The following is a 23828-nucleotide window of genomic DNA, read 5'->3' on the forward strand; positions in this document are numbered from 1 at the left end:
AAGATAGCAGAAGATCGAAAGATGATGCATCGCGAACACTTTACTACATTGACCAGAGTCCTTAGGGGCGACACCGCCGGTGTGTGAGTAGTGTGCGACCCCACCCCCATTTGTAACTTTAAAGCTCCCTTGAGCAGCGGGCTGACGAGCCTGGGATCCCGCACCTACGCGCCTGAGTGGTACTATACCTGGCAGATATTGGCAGCCATCGGCAACCCCAGTACACGGCCTATCCCTGCTGATGAGGGGTAATACCCCGAAACACGTGTCCAGGGATGGCGAAGACAGCGAAGATAGCAGAAGATCGAAAGATGATGCATCGCGAATACTTCACTACATTGACCAGAGGCCTTAGGGGCGACACCGCCGGTGTGTGAGTAGTGTGCGACCCCACCCCCATTTGTAACTTTAAAGCTCCCTTGAGCAGCGGGCTGACGAGCCTGGGATCCCGCACCCACGCGCCTGAGTGGTACTATACCTGGCAGATATTGGCAGCCATCGGCAACCCCAGTACACGGCCTATCCCTGCTGATGAGGGGTAATACCCCGAAACACGTGTCCAGGGATGGCGAAGACAGCGAAGATAGCAGAAGATCGAAAGATGATGCATCGCGAACACTTTACTACATTGACCAGAGTCCTTAGGGGCGACACCGCCGGTGTGTGAGTAGTGTGCGACCCCACCCCCATTTGTAACTTTAAAGCTCCCTTGAGCAGCGGGCTGACGAGCCTGGGATCCCGCACCTACGCGCCTGAGTGGTACTATACCTGGCAGATATTGGCAGCCATCGGCAACCCCAGTACACGGCCTATCCTTGCTGATGAGGGGTAATGCCCCGAAACACGTGTCCAGGGATGGCGAAGACAGCGAAGATAGCAGAAGATCGAAAGATGATGCATCGCGAACACTTTACTACATTGACCAGAGTCCTTAGGGGCGACACCGCCGGTGTGTGAGTAGTGTGCGACCCCACCCCCATTTGTAACTTTAAAGCTCCCTTGAGCAGCGGGCTGACGAGCCTGGGATCCCGCACCTACGCGCCTGAGTGGTACTATACCTGGCAGATATTGGCAGCCATCGGCAACCCCAGTACACGGCCTATCCCTGCTGATGAGGGGTAATACCCCGAAACACGTGTCCAGGGATGGCGAAGACAGCGAAGATAGCAGAAGATCGAAAGATGATGCATCGCGAATACTTCACTACATTGACCAGAGGCCTTAGGGGCGACACCGCCGGTGTGTGAGTAGTGTGCGACCCCACCCCCATTTGTAACTTTAAAGCTCCCTTGAGCAGCGGGCTGACGAGCCTGGGATCCCGCACCTACGCGCCTGAGTGGTACTATACCTGGCAGATATTGGCAGCCATCGGCAACCCCAGTACACGGCCTATCCCTGCTGATGAGGGGTAATACCCCGAAACACGTGTCCAGGGATGGCGAAGACAGCGAAGATAGCAGAAGATCGAAAGATGATGCATCGCGAACACTTTACTACATTGACCAGAGTCCTTAGGGGCGACACCGCCAGTGTGTGAGTAGTGTGCGACCCCACCCCCATTTGTAACTTTAAAGCTCCCTTGAGCAGCGGGCTGACGAGCCTGGGATCCCGCACCTACGCGCCTGAGTGGTACTATACCTGGCAGATATTGGCAGCCATCGGCAACCCCAGTACACGGCCTATCCCTGCTGATGAGGGGTAATACCCCGAAACACGTGTCCAGGGATGGCGAAGACAGCGAAGATAGCAGAAGATCGAAAGATGATGCATCGCGAACACTTTACTACATTGACCAGAGTCCTTAGGGGCGACACCGCCGGTGTGTGAGTAGTGTGCGACCCCACCCCCATTTGTAACTTTAAAGCTCCCTTGAGCAGCGGGCTGACGAGCCTGGGATCCCGCACCTACGCGCCTGAGTGGTACTATACCTGGCAGATATTGGCAGCCATCGGCAACCCCAGTACACGGCCTATCCCTGCTGATGAGGGGTAATACCCCGAAACACGTGTCCAGGGATGGCGAAGACAGCGAAGATAGCAGAAGATCGAAAGATGATGCATCGCGAACACTTTACTACATTGACCAGAGTCCTTAGGGGCGACACCGCCGGTGTGTGAGTAGTGTGCGACCCCACCCCCATTTGTAACTTTAAAGCTCCCTTGACCAGCGGGCTTTCGAGCCTGGGATCCCGCACCTACGCGCCTGAGTGGTACTATACCTGGCAGATATTGGCAGCCATCGGCAACCCCAGTACACGGCCTATCCCTGCTGATGAGGGGTAATACCCCGAAACACGTGTCCAGGGATGGCGAAGACAGCGAAGATAGCAGAAGATCGAAAGATGATGCATCGCGAACACTTTACTACATTGACCAGAGTCCTTAGGGGCGACACCGCCGGTGTGTGAGTAGTGTGCGACCCCACCCCCATTTGTAACTTTAAAGCTCCCTTGAGCAGCGGGCTGACGAGCCTGGGATCCCGCACCTACGCGCCTGAGTGGTACTATACCTGGCAGATATTGGCAGCCATCGGCAACCCCAGTACACGGCCTATCCCTGCTGATGAGGGGTAATACCCCGAAACACGTGTCCAGGGATGGCGAAGACAGCGAAGATAGCAGAAGATCGAAAGATGATGCATCGCGAACACTTAACTACATTGACCAGAGTCCTTAGGGGCGACACCGCCGGTGTGTGAGTAGTGTGCGACCCCACCCCCATTTGTAACTTTAAAGCTCCCTTGAGCAGCGGGCTGATGAGCCTGGGATCCCGCACCTACCCGCCTGAGTGGTACTATACCTGGCAGATATTGGCAGCCATCGGCAACCCCAGTACACGGCCTATCCCTGCTGATGAGGGGTAATACCCCGAAACACGTGTCCAGGGATGGCGAAGACAGCGAAGATAGCAGAAGATCGAAAGATGATGCATCGCGAACACTTTACTACATTGACCAGAGTCCTTAGGGGCGACACCGCCGGTGTGTGAGTAGTGTGCGACCCCACCCCCATTTGTAACTTTAAAGCTCCCTTGAGCTGCGGGCTGACGAGCCTGGGATCCCGCACCTACGCGCCTGAGTGGTACTATACCTGGCAGATATTGGCAGCCATCGGCAACCCCAGTACACGGCCTATCCCTGCTGATGAGGGGTAATACCCCGAAACACGTGTCCAGGGATGGCGAAGACAGCGAAGATAGCAGAAGATCGAAAGATGATGCATCGCGAACACTTTACTACATTGACCAGAGTCCTTAGGGGCGACACCGCCGGTGTGTGAGTAGTGTACGATCCCACCCCCATTTGTAACTTTAAAGCTCCCTTGAGCAGCGGGCTGACGAGCCTGGGATCCCGCACCTACGCGCCTGAGTGGTACTATACCTGGCAGATATTGGCAGCCATCGGCAACCCCAGTACACGGCCTATCCCTGCTGATGAGGGGTAATACCCCGAAACACGTGTCCAGGGATGGCGAAGACAGCGAAGATCGAAAGATGATGCATCGCGAACACTTTACTACATTGACCAGAGTCCTTAGGGGCGACACCGCCGGTGTGTGAGTAGTGTGCGACCCCACCCCCATTTGAGACTCCATACAGGTTTAGAAATACTAACACTATTATAAACAAAACAAGACCAAAATGACAAAAATCCAAGGTATAGAAGTTGAGATATTAAATGTTGAAGGAATACATGCAGTGAAGCGCTTAGAAGCAAGTAGCATTAAAAAAGTTACTTTACATCGTGCTGGACCAGGTCAAAGTCAACGTTCAGGCTGACCGTGTGGAAGGGCAGGCCAGCTACAGGACCCATGCAGGACCAAGTGATCTAAGTACCTTTCCTGGTCACAAACAGTGAGATGGGTCGATCTGTTCCACGTAGTGATGGCGATGTGTCAGTTCGGAAGATGGGTGCTTGAGTCGAGAGGTGTTGAGTGATGTGCCTCACCAGATTCTGCCACACAGTCGAGGGGATGCCTCGATCTCACCAAGCTGCAGTGGCGGAGATGCGCTGTCCGATGCATTAATCTCTAGAGGCAAAGTGCTGGTTCAAATGTGATGTGGCAATTAAACTCCAGCAACAGTGTTGATCGCCGGTTCTATTACACACAGACAGGAGATGCGCCAAATTCCATGTTGCAAGTATCTGGGCCACTTCCAGTAAGCTTCAAACAACGAAAGAGTGTAAATCAATAAATGTATAGAAGCACAAAAGGAGAGAAGATGAGTATGCAAGTCTTATTAGATTTGTATAGGAAGCCCTCACTCACCACCCTGGTTAGTGACATGCTTCATCATCGGGCCCACCGGGAGAAGCCGAATGCCTCCCCGGTGTGCTACAATGCCAGGATTACTGCGTAGCTGGTTAGTTGTGAAGATTATGTAAATGTGAAAAGGGTTTAAAAATGTCGAAATTGTGTCTCACATAAAAACTTTATTCTGTGGCCAATCTGACATATTGAAAGCAATGTGTTTAGGAAACTACCAAGTTAATTGTTTGGCTATTTCCACTTAAAGTGGGGTCAACATGTTTCTGCCCTTGATGTGTGATTTACTGGGCATTCGTCAGGACCATGGGGAGTGTACCTCGGCGGTATGGGCACGCTAAGGCCCACCCTAACCAGAGGACGTGAAAGTAAAAAATCAGTGTAAAAAAAGGTGCAAAATGAACAAACCAACAAGTTGTGGGGAAATGACCTCATAATCAGAGGAACCTGTATAGTTTGAAAAATAAAAGATCCAAGCCCCATAGGTCTCGGGAGGGGGGTGGAGGCGAAAATGGCACACTGCCCGCAACGCCTGGCACCCGTTCGATACCTGCGTGTAGCCTCTAACCGGACCACTTCCAGTAAGTTCAGGCACAGGAGCAGGGGTAAGGACTTTGATATCCCTGAGTCTCAAGCAACAGGAGGCAAGCCACAAGCACCTGGAGATCCCTTGGCGGTAAGGCAGAGTCAAGCTCTCCTTCAGCAGTGTCCTCCAGTTGTGACCACAGTTGGCCTCCTATCAGTCTGCTGAGTTTCCTCCTAGAGTGGGATGGTTGACCCCCTTCGGCCTCCCAAATTGTCATTGGCTCCTTAGTTGATATGGGCAGTTATTTCCTCCCCGCCGCTCAGTCCCAGAGCTCTTCCGGACTCTTAAACAAAATGGTTCTCCACTGATACATTACTTTCAGTTTGGCAGGGTATATCGGCATATATTGAATGTCCTTAGCCCTAACTTTTCACTTAACCACTAAGAAAGATGTAAGAAGGGGCTGCACTTTACCTGCGTAATCGGGGGAGAGCGTAACCATAGAGTTGGTGCAATGGACGTTGTTGTGCCTGCCGCAGGATATAGTCTGTCCATAAGGTACAGTATACTGATGGTAGTGCCTCTCGGCGGTCTCCCTGGCTGTGGCCTTAGGGCCAGTGCCCTGTGCGTCCTTTCCAGAATGAAGTAGGAGGATAGATCACAATCCATGATGCAGGTTCTGAAGTATTCTGTAGGGAATTTCTCTCATGTTGCCCACGCCCTCTTTTCTACTCTGGGCCACCAAATCAGCTGGGCTGTCACAAGCCCGTGGGGGTGCTTAAAATGAAAGGTGGTCCCTACCACTCCCCTCCCATGTGGCTGTATCCTCTCCCTTGCGAGTCAAGAGTCAATGCAGAGGTAGAGGTAAGTCGCTGCAGTGAGATTGCAGCTCCAGGTTGTGTCTGTTGGCGGCATGTCCATCTTCCGGCAGATCGTTGTTTGCCTAATAAGTTTTTCTCATCCCGACTCCCTACATGGGCTAAGGTTGGCCAAAGGGGACAAGTGTAGCGGGCACCACATGGATGTTTGCATCCAAGAAAAGGTTGCCTCATAGTTGCCTCAACCAGGCTGCAGTTTCAGTCCTAGCCACGTGTGGTGACCAGTCCATCTCCTCCACTCTAGGGTGCCCGTTACATTGTTACGGGCCACCACCTGGAAGTGAAAGCAGCAATGTGCCACACCTCAGCCACGCGCCTGTCTTCTCTCCCTCTCACGCTCCAGGAGTCGATGCAGAGAGGGTTTGCCACTGTGGGTTCACAGCTCCAGGTGGTGTTTGCCTCTGGCAGGCCCATCTACAGGTAGGCTGTATGCACACCCAGGCCATCGATTGCAGAAATTGGCTCTCTCATCCAGGGCTCCCTGGATAGGTTCTGGTGGGCCAAAGGGGGTGTTTATAGGGCCACTGCACTGGTGCCTGCAACTGAAAATATGTCACTTAAGGTTCGGATTCAGCAAGGTTCTAGGAGCTGGCATGTAGCTCGCTCAAAATGTGGCTACCATCTTAGGCTGCTTCGCCACGTCCCCCAGTAATTTCTTTCTTGATTTCTTTACAATGTAGTGGAGGTGAGTGATCTGTCAATGGTAGGCGAGGCCTTTGGGAGCCAGGATGGTATTTATCAGATAAGGTAGAAACTGTATTGTTTAGAAAGAGCCATACAAGATTTCTTAGGTAAAGAGCAGAGTGAGCACTTATGGTAGTAGCACACGTATACACTGCCAAATCACTATTATTCACTGTTACTGCATCTTTGATCCATTACTCACAAAAGCAATATTTCACTCACACATATGTTCTGCTTTTAGGTGATGAGTACAAGATGCTAAGGATGTGAAATGCCAAAATAGGAGTGAACATAGTATGCTGTTTCTTGTACATATGTTTTTTATTTGCTTGAGGTGTGCAGCCTTTCATGACTTTCATCTTCAAGACTCATGACAGTCTACATTTGTTTACAACGGTCTTGGTATTGCTGATCTTTTTTATTATATTTTCAGGATCCAGACAATCTGCTTGAAGAAGTACCGCCAACAGAATACAGGGATGACTTCCACATCCCCAACTTTTCACCTGAGAAACATGTGAGTTTTCTTTAAAATACAATACCATCATGTTCATGTGCCTTCTCTCTCAAATTCTGTTTCTTCCATACCATCTTCACAAACAAAGCACATCCACATGATATCACACGAATAACTTCCCATGGAAACTATACTCCATTCTCAGAAACACAAGGAATTCTTTACGTTATTAACAAGGAGTGAATGGTGTAGCAACTCAATCCGTCTCTCATCCACTGGTACCCTTAGAGAGCTAGAGCTGATTTCTTAACTTCAAAGCTGGTTTTAGTGCACAGTGTAAACGTACAGAGGTGGAATTTATCTCCTGAAGGAAAAAGAGATTATTTAAAACAATTACCCTTCTGACTACTAGACTAACCTCTTCTGCGAAACAAAATACACTGGGGTTGATCCAATTTGTGGGCGAGCAAGGATCTATGGGCTAAAAATTCCCTTTCACAATAGGAGCAACTTTAGGTTTTTCTATCCTCACTTCTAGACTAGACAAAGAATTTGGCTGGCCTTGGCTTTAATCAATGGAGAAAAAACCCCCTTCTCCTTGGGGTCAACCATTTACTGGCAATGCCCACAATTTGCGCTTTTTGAGAAAAATAAGCCAACTGTTATACATGCTGTCATGTCTAAATAGCCTTCTTGTTTCCATTCTCTCTATCTACCAGCTTGAGGACATGATCAAAATGATGAAAAGCACTCTCAGGTTGTGCGAGTTCATACTTTCTAAGTAGGGTGAGGTAAGATTTTGATGCTTTTTTCCTGTCAATGTGAGTGAGAGTGTGAGTAATATCAGACTAAAAGAATCACACAACAAACCATCACTTATCGATAGGGGTCACTGGAATGTAATGTAAATGTAGGGTGGATTTGTAGAGAGCTGCTTGTCACCCGTGAGGGTCTCCAGGCACTTCTTCCATACAATAATGGGTTTACTATACTTGCCAAACAATCCACCCTATGCTACATAGTTTACAGTTTTTTTTACAAATAAATGTTTTGCTAGTTTAGAAGAATCAACAATTACACATGGTGTTGCTCTGTGGCAAATGTTAACTACTCACCTGAATTTATCACCCATGTGTTATACTGGTACTAGAGAGGCAAAACATTTTGCGAGAACAGCATTAATATTTGACAAAACTGCAAAATAGTATTGTCACAGAATGTACTACATTATGCTGCATACTTTGCACTGTGTTTTATAATTTGGCCTTCCTATGTGTCTCATGAATAACAATATTGTGGGACATGTTAAAGGGTGACACTACCAACCAGAATATAAGATCCTTAAGTATTGCCCGGCGGTGTCGCCTCTTGAACCCACAAAGAAGTTAAACTATTGAAGAGGCAGGCGCTGGAGACTGGAAGGCAGGAAACAAGGTTTTTATTCTCTCCGGAGGAGAACACAGCAAAACTGACAGTGGGTATCGTTCTGAGGTGCTCTAACTGCATCCCTGAGGCCTGGCCTCTTATACACAAGTTTATCTCTTTATTGCATGTAACACATTCTCGTCGATACTTTGATGTACGGAAAGACATCCTCAGAATCCCCCCTTCCCAGCCCGTTCCCACGCAAGGTTACAGTGGAAGTCCCCGCCCCGTTCACAACAGGTGATGATCGTCGCGCAGCTGGATATTCCGCCGATTCACGGAGTGTGTGGGGTTCGATCGGATCTCGTAGGGCGGGGGGGCTTTGATCAACCCGGGGATCCCTTGCTGGGGGGAAACTTTCTATTGTACGGGGAGGGGCAAGGAACAGTATCGGCAGAGCTGGGTGTCGGCCTGGGAACGAGGAAGACAAACGGGCACACGGGGAAAAGGGGGTTTGCCTCAAAGGGCCGGGGATCATAAATGGGAAGAAGGGAGGTGTTGCGCTGGGAACAGGACGAGGGTCTGGGGCAGAGCAGCGCTGAAGAGGGGTTTTATGATTCGAGGCAGGTGCAGGCAGGGGGGTTGTCAGTATGCGGGGGATGCCAGCGAAGCTAGGAGGGGGAGAGAGGCGCGCTGGCTCTCGGCGAGAGCAGGGAAGCCATGGTGTTCAAAATGGCGGCTGTTTTACGCGCACAAAAGGTTTAAGGAGAGCAAGAGGGCGCCGATAATGTTGACGGTTTCAGCCCAACTTTCAACAGTCCTCCCTTTTCAACATATCTAGCCAACTTGCCCTACTCAATGTCAATTTTCATCAAATTCCTAACTTCGGTATCATACAATGCTCTCATGTGTTCGCTTCCAAAGTCCACAGTTTTGGGAAAAATACAACTCGCACATAAAGAACACATAGGTGGCAGACATTGAATTCCTAAGCATAGGCCACATATTACAACTACGGGAATCAGGATAATGGTGAGCAGTCTCCAGCCCCAGCTTTTGACGGTGTCCCAGAACCAACCACCAAGCGACCATTCTTCTTGTTCTTGGTGAACTTCCGAAGAGAGTCTGTGAAGATGTTCGATGGCTTTGTACACTGAGGGTGAGTTGTCCGGTATGTATGTACAACAGCTGGACCCAATAATGCGGCATGCTCCTCCACGGTCCGCTAGAACCACATCTAGAACGAGGCGGTTCTGAAGAGCCACCAAACGGACCGCTTGGAGCTCGGCAGTGTTGTTGGCAAAGATGCCCGCTGTGATGTTCATGGTTGTCTCAACTGCCTGAGTCAAATGTCGGATGGCACGGCTGTTTGCCATCGGGCCCCAGAGGGGGACGAGTCCTTTCATAGCATCGAGGAACTGCGCCCCTGTTGAGTCGGCTTGCTCAACGTCTTTGGCTCGTTTTTGCCTGTGGTGATTCGCTGGGGCCACATAAGTTGGAGGAAGGACGAAGGAGATGTAGCAAGTGCCCCCCCAGCCTTTGGGGAGCCAGGTGTAGGCCTTCGTGCCGCAGATGAAATACATGTTTGGGGATGACACAAAGGAAGGTGGATCCGTGGAATCCAAAGTTCTGGTAAAGCGGCAAGCGCTGCGACCCACCAGCTGTGTCCCAAGTCCTTCTACACACATGTGGCCTGTGACGTTGATGACCGACAAGGCCACAGTCAGAGTGGCAGCCGTTCGTTTCCGCAGATAGGAGAAGGTGGGTCTGGTTGGATTGTTGAACACCTGCATTTCGATCCGTTCTTTAGCCGGGATGTCCATTTGGACTGAATCGTTGGAGGTCTGCGGGCAGAAGTGTGTCTTAGTTTTGTTTCGCCGGACCCCGTGGGAGAAATGCGTTACGGTTCTACTGGAGGTGGTATTGTCCTTATAGCTTTCTTGCAGGAGGATCAGCCAAGCAAGGCAGGAGCCGTGAACAGAGAAGGGTGAAGGAATGAATGGTATTGAATGTCCAGTGGCATGGGGTAGCAACCCACAGATCCAGCAGTTGGTGGCATTGGTGGCAAGATTGTGTTGGTGAAGCAGCTGCACGAAAGAGTTATTCCAAAACTCCTTTCGCCTCTCTCTTAGTTGAGGGGAGAGCGAAATCAGATAATGTTCCTTCATGGTGGTAGGCTGGGCAGTGGTTAGGAATGTTTCGTGAGCAGGTGCGTGTTCTTCCATAATCCAGAGCGTAGTCATGAGGAGAAAGCAGAGGAGGATTACGATGAAGAGTGCAATTGTCTTTGAGCTATGGAGTCTGTCTGTTCTCGGATTTCTGTAGTGGGTATTTCCTGCTGTCTCCATCGGCTTCTTATCTGGCGCTTCCATCATCTTCTTATCTGGCGCTTCCATCATCTTCGTCTTCAAGGTGCTCGGTAGTGGGCAGGACCACAGACTTAGTTTTAGCTTCTCTCCAGGTAACCCTTGGTAGTTTGGGTCACCGTTCTGAGATCCTTTAACCTAGTCCGTGGCCTACTTAGCCGAAGCTCCCTCCTTTCGACGCAGGAAATACCCTTCTCGAGATGGCACAGTGGGGTCAGGATGTTTTGAAAGTTCAAGTGTCTCTGTGTCAGGATAGCAGTTCAACGATGGTCGGTCCTGGTTCAGGAGCTCTTCTTGGGTGTTGACGGTGTCTGTCGTGGCCAGGGCTGGAGAGACCCTTTTGCAGTGATGAGCGTGCAGCCAGTGTTTCTTCCCCTCCACTCGAAGTGCGGTCCGAGTGGTGATCAGCACTTGCCAGGGGCCCGTCCACCGGGGTTCCAAACTCTTTGATCGCTGAAAATTTCGGATCAGCATGAAGTCCCCCGGCTGGATGGCGTGACCCGGACCCCTGGAAGCATCGGGGATGGCCTGCTGCACCTGCTGATGAAGGACAGACAAAGTTTCAGTCAATTTGTACAGATAATCAGACATTAGGACGTCCGGAATGTCATGAATGGAAGTTGGTTTCGGGGCGGACCAGACGCTCATGGGTCGACCGAAGACAACTTCATAAGGGGTTAAGTGATGTCGGGTGGGGGTAGAGCGCATCGATAGCAATGCCAATGGGAGGGCGTCTGGCCATTTCAGGCCCGTGGTAGCCACTATTTTGGCCAGTTTAAGCTTTAGTGTGGCATTGTGTCGTTCGACAAGCCCAGCAGATTGAGGGTGGAAGACTGCGTGGAATTTCTGTTTAATACCCAGCCCATTTAGGATGAGCTGGATAACTTTGGCTACGAAGTGGGGGCCATTATCACTCCATAAAACACGACAGAGGCCATAACGGGGAAAAACTCCTTTAACAGAACCTTTGCAGTGGCCATAGCGGTGTTGTCACGGGTTGGATATGCTTCCACCCACTTGCTAAATGCGCACACCACAACAAGTACATATTTCAGGCCTTGGCATCTGTCTAGCTGGATGTAGTCCATCTGCAGGACTTCAAATGGGTGGTTTGGGACCCCAAATCCCCCCCGGGGTACTACAGTTCCTTTCCCGGGGTTGTGTTGCAGGCATATTAAGCATTGTTGAACCAGGCGTTTGGCGGAATCTGGGATCTTATCATTGTGCCAAACCCTGGAGACAAGTTCGATCATGGGGGCTGATCCTATGTGGGCAGGGGAGTGTGCCATGGTCAGTATGGGAATCAAGTATGAATCAGGTAGCAACCATTTGTTCGTGTCTTTTGTCCGCCAGCAGCCTTCATCGTCTTTCAATCCCACCCGTGTCCACTCAGTCAATTCGTGTTGTGTGCTAGCCGTTTGAATGTCCCTGATAGTGTCTCCAACGTCGGTCCACTTTTCCGCTTGTGATCTGGTCACGTACATATGTGTTGTCGTCCTATTTTCAGCTGTCGTTCGGGCGGTGATGTCGGCTAGTGCATTTCCCTGTCCAATAATGTCTGTCACCTTCTTGTGTGCCTGGCATTTGATGACGGCAAGTTTGTTGGGGAGGAGGACAGCTTCGATTAAGGCGGAGACTAGATCCCCGTGCAAAATGGGTGTGCCGTGTGAGGTCAAGAATCCCCTTTCCCTCCAAAGGAGCCCAAAATGGTGAACCACCCCGAAGGCATACTGGCTGTCGGTGTAAATGTTCGCTGTGGTTCCTGTCGCCAGGATGCAGGCTCGTGTCAAAGCAATCAGTTCCGCTGCCTGGGCAGATCGCTGGGTGATGCGGGCTGTTTCTACTACGGTTCGGGCCGTGGTGACTGCATAGGCAGCGGAAGTGGTACCGTCGGAGAGTTTGATGCAAGAACCGTCCACCCACAGCTCCCCGTCGGGGTCAGGGAAAGCCGTGTCTCTGAGATCAACCCTACTCCTGGTCTGTTCGTCCGTAAGAGTCACGCAGTCATGTACGGGGTGCACATTGGGATCGTTCTCTGGCAAGGGTAACAGAGTTGCCGGGTTCAGTGTGGTGCATCTTTTCAGGGTGATATGGGGGGCAAGCAAGGTCAGTTCGTATCCAGTCAGTCGTGCACTCGTCAGATGTTGCGTCTTGGTTTGGTTCAGGAGGGTGTCGACTGCATGGGGTACCAGTACCGTGAGGGAATTCGAGAGTACAATCCCCTCACTCTGTCGGATAGAGATTGCAGCAGCAGCTACAGCTCGAAGGCAGGCAGGCAAGGCTCTGGCGACAGGGTCAAGAGTGGCAGAGAAGTAAGCGCACGGTCGTTGCTTAGGGCCGATGGCCTGGGTCAGGACAGATAAAGCGCACCCCTCCCTTTCGTGAGTGTAAAGGGAGAAGGGCTTTTTGTAATCAGGGGTACCTAGGACAGGGGCTGAGCAAAGGGCATCTCGCAGTTCCGTGAAGGAAGTTTGACACTCAGGGGTCCATGGGAGTGGGAAAGGGACGTCTTTGTTTAGCAGAGAAAGCAGTGGTTTCACAACGAGGCTGAAGTTTGGTAACCATTGTCGGCAGAAGGAGGTGAGGCCTAATAGGGAGCGAACCTGCTTCTGGGTCTTAGGGACAGGGGTATCTAGAATGGTTTGGATTCGATCAGGAGTGAGTTTTCTTCCATCTTTGGACAAAAGGTGGCCTAGGTAAGTGACCTGGGGTAGGCAAAATTGCAACTTCTTCTTGGAGACCTTGTGGCCATTTTCCGCAAGGAAGTGCAAGAGTTGAATGGTGGCGGTAACCGCTAGAGGGGTGGTGTCGGCTGCCAAAAGGATGTCATCGACATATTGTACCAACACCACTCCGTCGGGTAACTGGACTTGGTCTAGTTGTCTTTTGAGGGCCTGGCTGTAGATGCTAGGGCTTTCCGTGTAGCCTTGAGGCGCTCGGCAAAACCTATATGAGCGGGCTTTTAGGGTAAAGCCGAAGAGATATCGGCTGTCTGGGTGGATGGGGATGGAGAAGAATGCGTTCTTGAGGTCGATGACGGAAAAGGTGGTGGCAGTGGATGGAATCAAAGTCAGGATGGTGGTGATGTCTGAGACCACAGGGTACTGGGGTACCACCACTTTGTTGATCTCTCGGAGGTCGATGATAAAACGGTATGCTTTCTCATCTCCCTCTCCCTGCTTCTTGATAATGGGCAAGATAGGGCTGTTGCAAATGTTGCTAACCACTTCCTCTACCACTCCTGCGTCTATCAGTGACTGGATAATCATTACCAATGCCTTCTCGCCCTCTGGCGATATCCGATATTGTGGGAGTTTTGGGAGTGTTGCGTCTGGTCGGACAGTAATGTGCACTGGGTCAATTAACATACGCCCTACGTCCGAATCCGCTTTGGCCCACAGATACGGAGGTAGAGTGTCAAGCAGGGATGCGTCAACGTCGGTGATGGAAAACATGTGTCGGGGAGAGCAATGTCTAAGCAGAACGGGGTTGTCGTAAAGAAACACTCGAACTCCATCTTGAGAACACCTGATCGTCGCTCGGAAGTGTTTCAGTAAGTCAAGTCCCATAATGGCGTCAGGGCTATTGGAGGAGAGCAAGAACGTGGTGTCGGTGGTGTTGTTTTCTACGTCAAAGAGAATCGGGGCAGACAAAGGGTTGGTGGAGGGCGTTCCATCGAAACCTGTCGATGTTATGAGTGAGCCAGACAAGGGTGCCCTTGGAATCAGTCGTTTAGATAACGCACTACGTGTTGCGCCAGTGTCTACCAGAAATGGAGACTTGGTACCCAGGACCTTAGCAGTGACATAAGGGCCCTACTGGTCAACATAGAGCTCGACTGGATCCCTCCCTCGCCCTTGGCTGTCCTATGCGAAGGTGTGGGTGTAGTCATAGTCAGATTGTTGATATTGGTTCTGTCTGGGTCGATCGAACGTATTTGGTCTGCCTGATCTGTCGTTAGTCGCGTCATTTGGGGGCCCTCGCTGTTGTCCCTTAGGTCTCGGTCCGTTTGCTACATCCCTGGGGTCTTTGTTTCTGATCATTTCCAGAAGAACTGGGCACTGGGATTTCCAATGGCCAGTCCCTTTGCAGAAAGCGCACTGGTTCTCTCTAAGGTCTGTGCGTCCACTGTAGGAAGTCAGAGTGCGGTCCTGGGGAAATGTAGTCTTAGGGACGTTCGTCTGGTAGTTTCCCCGATAGTGGTCTCGTCCTATAGTCACCCCTTGCAGTTTGGCAATCATCACCCTTTCTTTTAAGTCCTTCTTCTTTTTCTCTGTCGCCCTATCGTTTTCATTTTTCTGATGCTCATAATATTGGGCCATTTGGAGAATCGCTGTGGGTTTGGAGGCTGCCCAACTACTCTCGCTGGCCTGTAGTTTCTGGGAGATTTCCGATGATAGGCCCTTAACATAATTCTGGACAAACAGATGGTGTCCGGTTGCAGTGGTCATGTCCTGGCCGCTGTAATCGGAGAACACCGTTTCAAACCGGGAGAAGTATTCCGATACATCCTCCTGGGGTTTCTGGCGACAGGCTGTTACTATCGACCAGTCCACTTTCTTTTCTGGGATCAGGGTTTTTAATTTCTCTACGATTTTATCTGGAAGGTCTAGAATGGATTTTAAAGGCTTTTGTCCTGGTCCCCGTTGTTTATCCAGGTCATTGAGTTGTGTCCAGGTTTGTCCGAACAGCTCAAGGTGGTCGACTTTCCGGATTTGCTTCCACACATCAGCTGGTAGACATAACCCGAAGAACAAGTCGATGTCAGCCAGGGTCATAATCGTTGAGCCCAGGGCTGTACCCAATTCAGTATAGAAGGCAGTGGGGTTTTTACGTAGGTCGGGTAGAGATTTCCGGAATGTCAGTATCTCTTGCCGATCCCATGGCTGGTAGACCCAGTTGTACACTACCCTTCCCTTCGCATCTTGGTGGTTGGCATCATCGTGAGTCCCTGTACCTCGGGGAGGAACCCAGTAAGGGGCAGCCTCTCGTATTGGCATCATGGTGTTAGATTGCTCGGGTGGTGGTTCGGTCACTACGGAGGTTGCGGATTTAGCTCCCGGTTTTCGTTCAGTGAGGTGGCGGAAGACCTCAAGCGTACGCGTAAGGAGGTCCGACACATCACACTCGCCCCCATCCCCGATATCGACCTTCCGGTACAGAGTCGTTAGGCTCTCGGGACCGTTTTCTTGATATCGGTCCTCGTATGCATTCAAGACATGATAACACAGTCGTACGGTAAAATGTCGTCTGTGACTCCCTGTATACGAGCTGAACATATCTGTGACGTACTCTTCATCATCCTTCCTTTCTACCAGTGTCCTTGCTATTTTGTCGATCCCCGCTCGCTCATCTTTGCTTAGCCTGCTTGTTCTTGCAGGACCAGCCCCTCGGGTCTCATGGTCGTCTAACGTTGTTGTTGATGCGGTTTTTAATACAAGGGGTTCGGCTGGCACAGAGGCCATTGGGGCCGAAGCTGTGGCGGTACCTTCGTTTGTACCTGGGGGTGGCGCGTGCTGCGCCAAGGGTTGGGAAGGGGCATATGGAGGGGGCATGTAGATGATAGGCGGACCTAACAGCAGATCCTCGTTGGCTCGTTGTTTCGAGGGTAAGTCAGGGTAGAGCATGGAGGGAGTTCTAACCGGACACTGGCTTGGTGTTTCCATTTCTAGTTTCTGTTTAGCTTTCTCTCTTTCCTTTATCTCTTTTTCTAGTTTCTGGGCAGCTAGGTGGGCTGCTTTTCGCAGCTCTTTTTCCAACCTACTCTCAGTTTTCTTTTTACGTTGTTCAGTTTCTTTTCGCCACATGCCGAAACTGTCGAGCATAGTGGGTGTTGTCTTGTTTTTACCCAGGGCGGTTTCTAGCGTTTTTATTTTATCATCATCGAAGGATCCTATCAGGGGCCACTGACTTTCTTGACCCTTTTTCGTATATTTATGCCATAGTTTACTATAGGCTATAGCGGTCAATCCATGCTTCATGAACATGTCCTTATTAGGGGTGCCTTCCAGTGGGGCTGGGTGGTCCATCTCTAATAAGCGGTCCGGGCTAAACAGGCTACTAATCAGTGGGGAGAAGACAGACATGACGGCTCGTAACGAGGGACTAAAAAGTCAGCACTGCCTATCTTATCACTAGGTGCAAAGACTGGACAGAATATTTCTATTCTACGTTGTTTGCAGGCAGTGAATACCTCATGGATCAAAAATAAAAAAGACCAATAAATATCAATGGGAAGAATGAGTAGGTCCGCAAAGATCTGCGTTACCTACCCTTTTCACTATCTGCAAAAAGGGTGGTCTCTTCCCTGTTTGCAGACAGAGAATCTCCAGAAAACAATAGTTTGCGAACAACAGTTCAGTTTCAAGTAATTATTGAGTGGGGGAGAAAAAAATAAGCACGGCTACTGCCCTACCTATCCTCCACTGCTTGCAAAGAGAGAGCCCGTTGTTTCTCCGTTTGCAGACAGTGAATCTCCGAATAAATAAAAAGGAGCAATACTAGTATTTTTTTTTTTTTTTAAACAATCAAGCAATCAAGCAATCAGTTTGCAACTTGTCGTGTTTACACGACCTTACCCGGACCGCATGGACAGTTTCTTGTCTTCCGAATCCAGCGCCCGATCGTCCTCTCTTCTCCGTTATCCTCGCGGCACTCCTGATGGTTCCCAGTCAGGACCGTAGATCACTCGAGAGAGGTCTGTTCGGAACCAGTGAAGTTCGGATGATCGGCTGTCAGACGAGGGTCTATCGGACAGACGCGTTCCCGATCGTTGCAGTCGTTCACTCTGTCGTCAGGACCTCTCCCACTGGATCCACGGGTCGCTGATGGGCCCCACGCTTGGGACGCCAATTGTTAAAGGGTGACACTACCAACCAGAATATAAGATCCTTAAGTATTGCCCGGCGGTGTCGCCTCTTGAACCCACAAAGAAGTTAAACTATTGAAGAGGCAGGCGCTGGAGACTGGAAGGCAGGAAACAAGGTTTTTATTCTCTCCGGAGGAGAACACAGCAAAACTGACAGTGGGTATCGTTCTGAGGTGCTCTAACTGCATCCCTGAGGCCTGGCCTCTTATACACAAGTTAATCTCTTTATTGCATGTAACACATTCTCGTCGATACTTTGATGTACGGAAAGACATCCTCAGAATCCCCCCTTCCCAGCCCGTTCCCACGCAAGGTTACAGTGGAAGTCCCCGCCCCGTTCACAACAGGTGATGATCGTCGCGCAGCTGGATATTCCGCCGATTCACGGAGTGTGTGGGGTTCGATCGGATCTCGTAGGGCGGGGGGGCTTTGATCAACCCGGGGATCCCTTGATGGGGGGAAACTTTCTATTGTACGGGGAGGGGCAAGGAACAGTATCGGCAGAGCTGGGTGTCGGCCTGGGAACGAGGAAGACAAACGGGCACACGGGGAAAAGGGGGTTTGCCTCAAAGGGCCGGGGATCATAAATGGGAAGAAGGGAGGTGTTGCGCTGGGAACAGGACGAGGGTCTGGGGCAGAGCAGCGCTGAAGAGGGGTTTTATGATTCGAGGCAGGTGCAGGCAGGGGGGTTGTCAGTATGCGGGGGATGCCAGCGAAGCTAGGAGGGGGAGAGAGGCGCGCTGGCTCTCGGCGAGAGCAGGGAAGCCATGGTGTTCAAAATGGCGGCTGTTTTACGCGCACAAAAGGTTTAAGGAGAGCAAGAGGGCGCCGATAATGTTGACGGTTTCAGCCCAACTTTCAACAGACACTAATCATTGATAAAAAAATCAAGAAACTAAATATCAAAAGGTAAGTATGTCAAGATTTTCTGTACCTAATTCAACATATGTGTACCAAAATACACACACATATATCTTTATTTATTTGGAGTTAAGAATGGGAAATGCATATGTCCCTTTGTGCATTTACCCTTTAATATGTTGTCCCTCGATATTTTGTCCACAGTATTACTGTGTCACGATATTCTTGTACTAGACGTTCAAGAGTACAATCGCCCCTTCTTAGTCTCATAATTCCAGAGCCACTTATAATATAAGGCCTTTGGATACTGTTTTAAATTACATTACAGTAATGAGGGTTGAAAAGGAACGAAATACATAGGTTTTCAAGAGCCTAGGGAAATATGTAACCAACAATGGAACTAGCGAGACTGAGCGATCACATCCCATTGGTGCTGGAGGTGGAGAGATTTCGGGGTAGGGTTGTCCAAAGCACTCATCATCATAAAAGAACCACCTCTAATTTGGGGAAGATTGGGTGTAAAACCTTTTAGAAGAGAACTACTTTACCAATTCAGAGATTCATCATGTGAGAATAGAGCACCAAGAGCTTGGCTGTAATTCCTCTATGGATGCTTTGTGATTGCACAGAAGAGCAAAATAATTCTGCAAATGTGGTACAGATGCAAAGGGGGGCCCATGAGTAAGCATCGTTATCTGCCCCCTTGAGTCCGCCCAACACTGTCATGGAAACATGGACCGACTGACCTCTAGTTGGCAGTCCTGACCGCCTAATTATGATGCAACCACACATGGTGCGGTCACATACTTACATTTCCCTATGGGAGCATGTGTTGTGGCTATAAATCAGCTGTAGCACAAGCTCCCATAGAGAAATGGGAGGCTGTGTTCCTCCCTGCACCACGTGGCAGGCACCCCCAAACACGCTTTCCAACAGGCTTTTCATGTCGGAAGCCAGCATGGAAAGTCTTCCCCGGAAACCGTGCATCATAATTAGGTCTCACGGTTTTATGGTATTTATTATTTGAACATTTCCGTCTGTATTTGTCCATATTTATTTTTTGGCCAGCTTATTGGTATTTATCCATATTTAATTTGTGTTGTTTAAATAGATGAGGTGATAACTCGTGTATTTCTGCATTTATTTAACAGATAAATGTGGACTCATACTTAAATGCCTGTCAGGTTTTAGCACATTACACAGTAAAAAATATACACATAATAAACCCACATTAAAGAAATAGTGTAAAGACACATATACATGTTGAGATATGCAGTAATTAAATGACATATCATTGAGTTTTGTAGATCCCCTTGCTGTCATTATGTACAGCTACTGGCCTGAAAGTGATTAATCTCAGCATGATGAATCACTCAAAAGAAGCTAAATTATATGTATTTTTCCACTTTCAAAAATAAATACATACAGGGGAGACAGTGTTTTCTGTCTGTGTTTATCTGTAAAAATCAGACAAAGCGGAAATCAGGGAACCCTAATCATAATATGGACGGTATAAAAATGCGTCCATATGAATTACGGGCCAGACTCCGACAGGCCGACGGGCTCCTTGAGCCTGTTGGAAGCCAGCTGGAATGACTGGCCAGTTTCATTTCCGACAACCAAAATTGTATTTAGGAGGTCAATAGTGAAACCAACCATCTCGGTCGGAAAGCTTCCGTTTCGACCGAGATCGTAATCGACCCCTAGAACTGACATTTATCAGGCCTGTTTCACATTGTTAAAAATATTCTGTATGATTCCAAAACAACAGGGTGTGACACTGGAGAAGACAAGAGGCACCTGCTGGAGTACAATATTGTGTGGCAGGACATTTTTATAAACTGCCTTACCTCTTGTCGTGTTTGAAGAGTCACAATCCCTTCAGTGCTGACTCCCCCGTCACCTTGGTTAACGTTATTCAAATTCTTTGCAAGCCAAAGTTGAACACAGAGCAAAATATAATTTATGAGCTCCTGGTGCCTCCATTGCTTGCTGGACTGTGATGATGGGCAATTGCCTACTTGACCTATCTGACCTTGTACTTTTCAACTTTCAGGTTTCAACCTACTTACCATTTCTTTGGCCTTTGATTCGACCACTGCAACTGATACCACTGACAAAATGTATTGAGGATCCCTAACCATCTCCCTTTCTCATAAACATTCATTGCTGAAACACAATATCCCACCAGAGGACATCCAGAGAACCATTAGAAATCATTGAACAGTAAAGCTACACCAGCCATAGAGAAACATGAAGATTTGACTTTTGTGATTTGGCGAAGGACGACAACCGCATCTCAGGAGTATGGCTGAGGATCACTTCGAATGATAACGAAGTACTACTTCCCCCTCGTCTGGTGGTCCTACATCAAATTATTCACCAATATCATCCATGACATGTTAGTTCATAATAACTTGAGCAATATTAAACAGTTGTTCAATAGTCACTGTACAGCCATGGTGAATTTTAAATTGCTTACTATTTGTAATGTAAATCTTACTGTTTAACATGTTTGTATTGCAAATGCTCTTGTGCAAACTCTCGGAATGTGAACATTGTACATTATTTTATGTAATTTAATTTAATTTAAGGGCCCTTGGCAGTAAAGAAAAATGTTTTAAAAATTAAATCACTCTTGTCTTTAATGATGACTCTCATATATTCTTGGCTACATGACTGGCATAATCCTTCAAGACAGCGTTTCAAAACTAAGAAGGTGTGGGGCCTGTTGCATCACAATGCGTCACTCTTGAAAAATCACTCTCAGCAATGTTTTTCTATGCAGAATTTAGGATTTGGGTGGAACATGCTTCTTTAATCACATTCAAAAGTTTGAAACACAGAGACCCACTGGTCTGTGTCTATTAGTTCGCTTGGCTCAGATCTGTGCAAGGGAAGCAATATGAAAAAAACAATTCTGTTCATTAGACTAATTTGTAGGCCTGGGCGGTGAACTCTGCTACCTTTGAGGAGTTTGTGTACTTTTTCTAACTCTGCACTCCGCATGGACCGCAGAGCTTCTAAAAACTCCGCATATTGGTGTGCAGCAGATTCTTTCCTCTCTCATGGCTCCCCAATATTGAGTTAGCAAGAGCGAGCTAGGAAAATCCAATGCTAGACTATCTCCCGGCGAGATTTCTCATTGCGAGGGGTCACGGTAGGTCATTACTGCTCATGTTGAGAAACATGCCACTTGCATTGAGGAAGCTGCCACTCGAGTAGAACATCTCAAGTGGCAGAAGGATGCACCCTTTTGAGCTAAAAATCAGCAGTGCAACTTACCTCACTCCATCGCTTGCGGAACTCCATGGAGAGTTTTTTGGTCACTCCGCAAACTCTGGCCAGGCCTCCTACTTTGTCCCTTGTTTACGAAAACGCTTATGCCAGCCATTAAGAATCTAGGAAACCGCATTTACACAAACCACTATAAAAATAAATTCCATGTTGATCACATTTAGGAATCTTCTTTGTCTATTCTCAACGATCATCGTAATTTGGGGTGTTCAACGGACAAAAAGAATCTTACTGTTTAAACATACATCTTTCTTACAGAAATAAATAAAGGAAAAAACAAAAAAAAGTGAATCTGTGCACAAGCCCCTAACTTGCATGAGAACTTTACCCCAAGTTATTTTTTCTACTCCTGACTCATTCTAAGAAGGAAGATATATACCTCAGGGTCACATGACTTCTCTGTCACAGGTCAGAGACGAGATAATTAGAAAAGAAACCCCTGTCACTGTGTGTCTCAAATGTCCTTTGTGAGAGAGAATTTGCTTGTTGTTTAGCAAAAGTGGGAGGGATGGGATCAGATAAGCAGGTTGAGGGTTTGGTGCTTTTTATGGCAGGCGTAATACTGCAATCTCTGGAGGGAATTCTTTCCTCATGATGCCCCTTATTACTTCGTCTTTACTTGATACATGAAAACTCATGTCATATGGTATAGTGCCTCACTAAAGGCCTTTACTAACTGACTCTTGGGGTACAAGTCTTAAAGGCCTAAGGAGATTTGATTGTGTGAAAATTGTCATAACAATATGATAGTGCTACTTTTATTCACATAATCTCCCTGTGCCTTAAAAAACGAATGTGTCCCTCTGTAATGCAACTGGTGTTCATGTGAGGAGCTCTGATACCTTTGGGTCAAGTGTGCCCTATATAAAACTGAAAAGAAATTGCTTCACCCAACAACAGGTTGCCAGGCTCACTCACCAAACAATGGGTTTTCATGCCGTTCAAATAGGAAACAGCCATAACCAGGCGAAAGTACAATATAACCCTTTCTCTCCTAAGGAGAGGGAGAAAGGCTTTCTAGAGAATTGGGAGCAGTACTTGTTCAAAGGACATCCTATCTGATGAGGTAGAGGCCATTCTTTGGTCGTAAAAAGGAGTGCAGGTGGTTTTACATAGCTTTGCTGATCTGACAACAATGGTAGGCTTGAATTCACTAACAAAATATAATATTTAGTATTTTTATTCTTTCATCCCACATTTACTGTGACATTGTTAGTACTGATCTTGTTGAGATGACTGTTGTAATACTTAAATAATACTAGAGGATAGGATTTAAAAAAAAAACATTATATTAATTATCTATTGCCTGTATAATGAATTGAGTAGACACAATTGGGGTAGGCACATCATGGTTCCTCCAACTACTCTGTTAGGCGTGCTCACAAATGGGCTTTTTTCTAATGTGTATGGTCCTCGGGAGGGTATGAGATGACTGTGTGCTTTCCCTTACCTGCAGTAACGCACACATATTCCTACAGCTCTGGGAACTAGCAAAACCTAGCCAGGTGTGCCTTTAGAAAGGAGTGATATGAACCAGTGGTACTCTATATTGGCCAGTTCACTGGTTGCTACAAATGTCAAATTTGAGTGACATACTAATGTGTTTGGAAGACACATGTGTACTTATAAATGTTCCATAGAATCAAGTCCCCTTATCCCTTAGGGCTTTTTAAGTGTAACAGATACAAAAGAAACCTGAGATAAGAACCAGTACCTGAATTTTACTAAATTGTGGCTGATGAAGTAAATATTCCACAGAAAATGCATCCTGTGGTTACTATCTACTTGACAGGGAATAGAGATCCTGCTGACTGAAGAAGAGGTCTCATTCATTATAGGGACATCTTCACGCGTTAAATCTATCATTAATGAGTAGCTGTAGCTGCAGCTGACAGTAACACCTGATGAAAAGAAATCACTTGCTATTACACCTGCCCCAAATCATCCTTACTAATGCAAAGAGCTTCTCTTAGCATATTCAGAGCTCACAAAGTAATACCAGGGAGGGTTACCACATATCATGGAGCCAGGGTGGGTGAATCTAATAATGCTAGCAGTCAGCAATGACCAGCTTTAGTGGAATACACCTCTCACCTAGCAAGAGACCAACAGTAATTAGTGGTCAGCAAGAACATTCTACAAGAGGTTATAAATGTTTACTGACAGCTGAGACCATATGTATTCATGAACTAAGACTGCAGCAGGCCTACTTCACTTGTTTCTCCTATCCCGATTCATTCATTGACTATAATGGTTACAGGG

At 48.2% G+C, this 23828-nt stretch overlaps 1 protein-coding gene across 1 annotated transcript in view; it reads left to right on the top strand.

Moving 5' to 3' along the window:
• The window catches only part of LOC144798127 (maestro heat-like repeat-containing protein family member 1), a 64354-nt gene extending 44082 nt beyond the window's left edge, over window positions 1–20272 (top strand). Inside the window, exons 7-8 of the mRNA XM_078668883.1 lie at window positions 6786–6869; window positions 20138–20272. Of these exons, the coding sequence (XP_078525009.1) occupies window positions 6786–6869; window positions 20138–20272 (219 nt within the window). The remainder of the gene's footprint in view (window positions 1–6785; window positions 6870–20137) is intronic.
• Window positions 20273–23828: the final 3556 nt, after the last annotated feature.

The sequence above is a fragment of the Lissotriton helveticus genome, chromosome 12 (assembly GCF_964261635.1).
Source record: "Lissotriton helveticus chromosome 12, aLisHel1.1, whole genome shotgun sequence".
NCBI classification, from domain to species: Eukaryota; Metazoa; Chordata; class Amphibia; order Caudata; family Salamandridae; genus Lissotriton; species Lissotriton helveticus.